This window comes from Zophobas morio, unplaced genomic scaffold (genome assembly GCF_036711695.1).
Source record: "Zophobas morio isolate AGI-343-1 ecotype UQ-CSIRO unplaced genomic scaffold, CSIRO_AGI_Zmor_V1 ptg000021l, whole genome shotgun sequence".
In the NCBI taxonomy this organism is placed as follows: domain Eukaryota; kingdom Metazoa; phylum Arthropoda; class Insecta; order Coleoptera; family Tenebrionidae; genus Zophobas; species Zophobas morio.
Window position 1 is genome coordinate 3,846,622 of NW_026972126.1, and position 6,030 is coordinate 3,852,651.

The 6,030-nt window shown below is 31.9% G+C and overlaps 1 protein-coding gene across 1 annotated transcript; it reads right to left on the minus strand.

Annotated features, from left to right (window-relative positions):
* Positions 1 to 995: 995 nt before the first annotated feature.
* On the minus strand, positions 996 to 3,073 carry LOC135132184 (pickpocket protein 28-like). Its single transcript, XM_064060175.1, has 8 exons — positions 2,861 to 3,073; positions 2,563 to 2,805; positions 2,395 to 2,506; positions 2,182 to 2,339; positions 1,936 to 2,134; positions 1,615 to 1,885; positions 1,320 to 1,566; positions 996 to 1,267 (listed from the first exon to the last, which is right to left on the minus strand). The coding sequence occupies exons 1-8, from the start codon at positions 3,001 to 3,003 to the stop codon at positions 1,045 to 1,047; spliced, it is 1,596 nt and encodes a 531-aa protein (XP_063916245.1). The 5' UTR covers positions 3,004 to 3,073; the 3' UTR covers positions 996 to 1,044.
* Positions 3,074 to 6,030: the final 2,957 nt, after the last annotated feature.

The window sequence follows — 6,030 nt, forward strand, 5'->3', positions numbered from 1 at the left end:
TCCCCTGCAAAAATCATGTATTGGTTTAACCCTAACAAAAATTAACATGAGGCTTAAAATTTAACATGGGAATTTCTATGACCCCTTTTAAAAAAGATGCACTGTAAATGTAAATAAATAATATAATTAATATTAATTATATTAAATTAGACCATTTCAAATTTATAATTTGATGTAGGTAAGCTCTCGTAGCATTATGATTTTTTAATCATTGTGTATCGCATTTTATCCCAAAATTGCAAACAATAGAAAAATGGATATAATGTAACGTAACCGTTTATTATAAAATATAATACATTTTTTTAATATCCAACTGTGATACTTGAATTTATTGTAAACTGCTCATTTTATTAACAAAAAAAACCTTTCATTTTGAGTTTTTTATTTGCGAATTTGCAATATGTTCTTGTCATACTTAAGACACTCCCTATTTTAAAAAATTAAAATATAACAATATGTCTTATTTCGTTTAAATATCAAAAGTGAATAGTGAATAAATAGTGAATAATAAATTTTCCAATTTTTATATTTAAAGATAAATAATCACATTTATAATAAGCGCGACATAACATGAGAAACACAAAACAGAAAAATAAACAAGCGACCATTTAAAAAAATTGCTGTTATTTCATTACAAAAATAGACCTTTAGGAGCAATAAATTCAGTTATAAGTACTCTTTCGTCTTATCTTCAGAAGAAAATTCCAAGAATTTTTACGCAGTATAAATCATTCAATTCTAAACTATTTATGTAAAAAAAACACATAAGTTCTGTTGACACTTTATAATATGTTAGGCATGTAGAACAACACCTGCTTGTCTTAAAGAAATCTATGAATATTTAATTTATGCATTCAAGTTATCGCCGAATGTCTGTTCTGCTAAACATCATTTTAACCCAACATTCAACAGCTACAAATTTGTTGCAAAATTTTCTATCAGCATTGACTTAAATATCTTGGCAGTCGATGAAAAAAAATTGGATGTTTACCAACTTCAAGTAATAAATATATTTTCACAAAAAAAACTAGGAGAACAGGTACACTATTGTACTCCTGCCCACTGCCCATACAACCGAATATTACAACATATTCTCAGTGTCAAGAAATAGATAATCTCCATTAAAGACAAAATTGAAAAACCAGTGAATAAACCTAACAGGCCTCCAAAATTAGCCACGAAATCAGTGGGACCATACAGTTCTTGCCTCTCCGAGGTGATGAAATGATTAAATCGAAAATACACTGTTAAGCTCGATAAATGGACCCTGCAAGAATGCAATTAGTTAAAGTGTAAACCACAAGTACTCGTTATCAAACTTTTCTTTGTTAAAATGCTCCATACCCGGTACCATAGCAAAACTTTCTTTCCAGTCCCAATTAGTTTGAGATGTTTGCACATCATAGCTTAAATCTGTACAAATGGGCAAACAATCGCAAGTTTCAAATTCATTATCAGACTTTGGCTGATAGAATTTGCTGTATTCTTCCCCTAACTGCAAAATTGTTTCGGCTACCTTAACACACGTAGAAGATTCTTTTCCACATATTTTTGTAGCATTTTCCTCTAAAACAGCCAAAATTAGCAAGCGCCGCGAAAATCTGATCAACAAACTTGGCATGTAAAAATTTACACAGTCACAAAAGTTCAAAGTGACATTTGTGAGACATTCGAGAAAGCAATTCTGTTGAGAATAGGATCTAAAATATTTCAGTTTCTTTTCCGACGGAAAATAACATTCACGCTTCTCGACATTGAATCCTTGTACTGCCGGAGACGTCATTATCATGATCGGATGAACAGCTGCTACCACTTCCTGATTCAAGGGCACGCGAAAATATTCTTGTTTTAGTTTTGGTATTCGCACGGGAGAGTGTAACACAACCTAAAAGTTAAATATCAATCCATGATATAATTTTTGAAAAATGTAGTTACCTTAAAACCTTGGATACTGTTACACATGTAATCAAAGTCTATATTTTCAACACCCATATATAAAGTTAATCCATTGTTAGCTCCAGAAAATAAGGCTCTTTTTGGATAGGCGTCCCCTTTAGCATCTTGAGCGTATCCAAATTCCATATTCCACGAACGAGTGTCTTCTTTTACATTGTGGTAATCTTTATAGTGGTAGCTGTTAAATGTTTACATTAGTTTAAAAATAATGCAACCTAAACTTACACCAAATCATTAAAAATGTGGCTACGATCCAAGATATTGAAAGAATAGCAAACTCCTTCATCGGTAAACACCGGTGTTAACAGTTCTGAACAATCTTCGCTATAATCTTGTCCTAGAAACTTACAGTAGATCACAGATTTAATAAACTCGGGTTTTATCTAAAATTATATCCAAAAATTTCCGAATGTTTAGGATTAAGGTTAATATTAATACCTCATCCAATGTGGTAAAGAAATCATTGCCAAGAGTTTGGCCCGCAGTTTCATTAACAAAGGCTTGTAAACTTTGTTTACATAATAACGACGCATATTGAAATATTTGTTCCCTGAAAATATAAACCACATTGTGTTGTATGTGATGGAAAAATGAATTTCTACCTACTCCGAGACAGTTATATTTTGTTCTTCCTTTTTTTTCTTAACTACATCAGTCAAGTTAAATTTTTCTTTTTTGAATTTTATTTCCGGACAAATGGTCACTGCTGGAAATGGTATCTGGTGAATTGGCGTTTCTTTCGTGGCAAAAGTTACAATAACAGGGCTAGTCTCGTATTTTTCGTAAATTTTATAAATCATAAAAGAACAACCAGATAAACAAAGAATAAAAATAACTATCCACCACACTCTGTAAATTATGTATAACCATGATTATTAAAACAAACATTTCCAATTTTGCTTACTTTTCGAAAGTAGACCGATTTTCCCCGAAATATCTAAAGCCATGGATACTTGTAGAATTGCAATATTCTTTAAAGTAATTTTGCACATTGGTAACAGTTCGTCTGTCATTATTTCGATTCGGATCGATAGCAGTTTCTTTCATGCTTTCTCACTAGCCGCTTTCGGAGTACTGAACGAAAACCATTATCGATAGCTGTTTTACTATGAAATTATTTTCGTTCGAAACTCTGTATATGCGCCTATAAATAACGATTATTGTGCTACTTAAACAGAGCAAATGTGGTGTGATAACTAATTAGTAACATAAGTCTTATAATTAATAAGCAAAATACTTTAACACAATTTAATCCCTCGTTTGTGAAAATATTCACGACAAAGATTAATCGACTGTAATTTCTTGGAGTGCATTCATTTACAAATAATCTTAGTTACTTGATTCTTAAAATGTGAAGTAAATTTAAATAAACCGTAATTCCTTGGCATTATTTTAACGATTCAGAATCCAATTATGTAATAGCGTTTTGTAATTCAACTCATATGTATACAGGGTGTTATTGAAATACATGGAAACAAAAAATCTGGTGAATGTAGGGAACCTAAGAAGTCAAATGAACGTTTGTTGTTTTAGTAAAATTTTGAAAGGAAAATTTAACCCCTATCCAAACATTCATTCCTCCACTGATAAATAATAGTTTCACGAAAAAATGTGAAACCTAGTAACTGAAAACTGCCGAGGTGTAACTACTGTTGCTATTAATTTATTGCTAGCAACAAATAAACAATGACAATAATTAATGAACTGACAATTAAAACTTCAAAATCATAATTTAATCAACCATAAAATGAAACAAAACGTAGCGTATGCAACTAGAGCAAGTTTTCAAAATGTCCACCACCATTTCGTATACACGCTTCCGCACGTCTAATCAATGATTGTTGAGTTCTGGTTATCATTTCGGGATGTGCTCTAATTTCAGCAGCTATATTTGTTATTCTGTTGTGGGTCCTCTCTATTTTTTTGGCATAGCCATTCACAAAAGCGAACTCTACGTGGCAGATCTTCTGGTTTCAAATGCTGAACTCGTTGTACATGATAGGAGTGTAGGCCTTGTTCATGTAGAGTTCTCCACACCACAAAAGGTCAAACTCCCACTCGGTAAGAGTGGGTAAGTCTAATGCTTATACCTGGATCGTTTTCAACGACATTCAAAATTTCTTCTTCGGCATCAAGTGTCCGTTCTGTCCTTTCACGACCACGATCACTAAAACAAGGTTGAAATTTCCCATTTTCTCGTAGACGCTGAACAACGTTAGCAAATGTTTTATGATTTGGCAATCTTCGTTCGGGAAATGCTTCTTGGTATAAACGTCGAGCTTCCAAGGGGTTTCCTAAGGCTTGTCCATACATCAGAACCATGTCAGTCATTTCAGAATTAGAAAAATTCATTTTGTTCTTCCAAAAAATTACAAAAACGTCAAAAAATGATGGGCTAATGAATGTATTGTCATGTTAACAAGCAACAATTTTACCTACTTTAAGTTACTATAGTGATCAAATTTACCTTTAATATTTTTGGAATCAGTAGCGCACACGCAAATTTTAACAGATTTTCAATCAATTTTATCTCGAAAACTAAAGGATTTTTATTAGATCAATATTTGATGCATAAATTCTCTACATCATGACCAATTACCTTAAAAAAAGTTTCCATCTATTTCAAAAGTACCCTGTATAATTAAAGCTTCCGACACTTACACTGTATTCAGATTATATTTTCATTTAACGATAACTAAAACTGCATCATATCTACAACAATTGCAAAAGAAAAATAAGCTTAAAACACGCTAAAGAAAAACAAACTGTAAACATGCACTTGTAATTTAACAAACTATTTCTACTAATGCAGCATACAGCATAAATTTTGTAACTAAAATTTAAAGTGACAATAAGTAAAACAATTCATCATTATCATTATTGGAAAGAAGAATAGACAAAATTTGATTAATGTTCCCTACAACAATATTAGTGCAAACATTTTAAACAAGTCCAATTTTTTTAGAAAAATTGTAAAAGTGATTGATATTTTTTGTTATACAAACCATTATTATAGGTTAAAACGAAAATACGAGTGGATCATTAAATCATCTTGTGTGGAAAGTTGTTTCAACAGAACTTCCCTCGCTCCTGAAGTACAATGAAACATATCCAGCATTTTCGAGTTAAACACAATTTTGTGATGACGTCATCAACATTTTTTGCAAGGATATTTATATCAACATAGGTGCAGTGGAATACTAAAAATAGTATTGTATTCCAAACATTTTCTGGGAAAATGGAGTCGTTCCTGATTTAATCAATAAAATATACTGACTCATTCATGAATTTTTCTTAAGTCGCCTGTACAACCAAATGTAAAAAATATGAATGCAATGACAAATCACAAGTAAAAACTCATCATATTTTGCACATTCTGGGTAGAATTGATTCTGCAAAATTTTGAGGTGACGTCATCAATTTTTTAGAGGAAATAAGTAAATATATTTTGATTAAACATTTACCATGCTTATCATAACTTTAAAACGTCTGCAAGACTTCAAAGTATTCGGTTTTGCAGATTCAAAATTAAATTGCAAACTGTTGTTTTATAATTTTGATATTTTTTCCAAAAATCTGGACGTTTCTGGTTTCGTTTCACAATGTATAATGTACTTTTATGAACGGAAAACTCACCTGAAGCATACGCATACAGCTTATGTTGGCGAGAGCTTTGGATGCACACCAACATTTTATTGGCGCCAAGTTCAAAATGAGTCACTAGCGTCACAGAGAAGATTTCTTGTCCATAAACGTGTAATTTAGAATTATACAGAAAGACCATTTTTTTATTACCCACGCCACTGGAATTCCTGCGATCCCAATGCAATGATTAGAGCCGAATACTTTTTTGGGATGCGTCCGCTTTCGCCAAGATAAAACGCGCGGCCTGTAAAGTCCAGCAAAAGATAAATGCAAACGTCGTCAATTATTTTATACTTTAGACCGCAACCTGCAATCATACCATTACACATTAGGAATGCATTTACTAGACAACAAATAGGTTAAAATGAATTAAAAAAAATTGGTCTAAAGAGTTTAGACAGTACTTCCCTCGCTGTCGGAAACTTGACG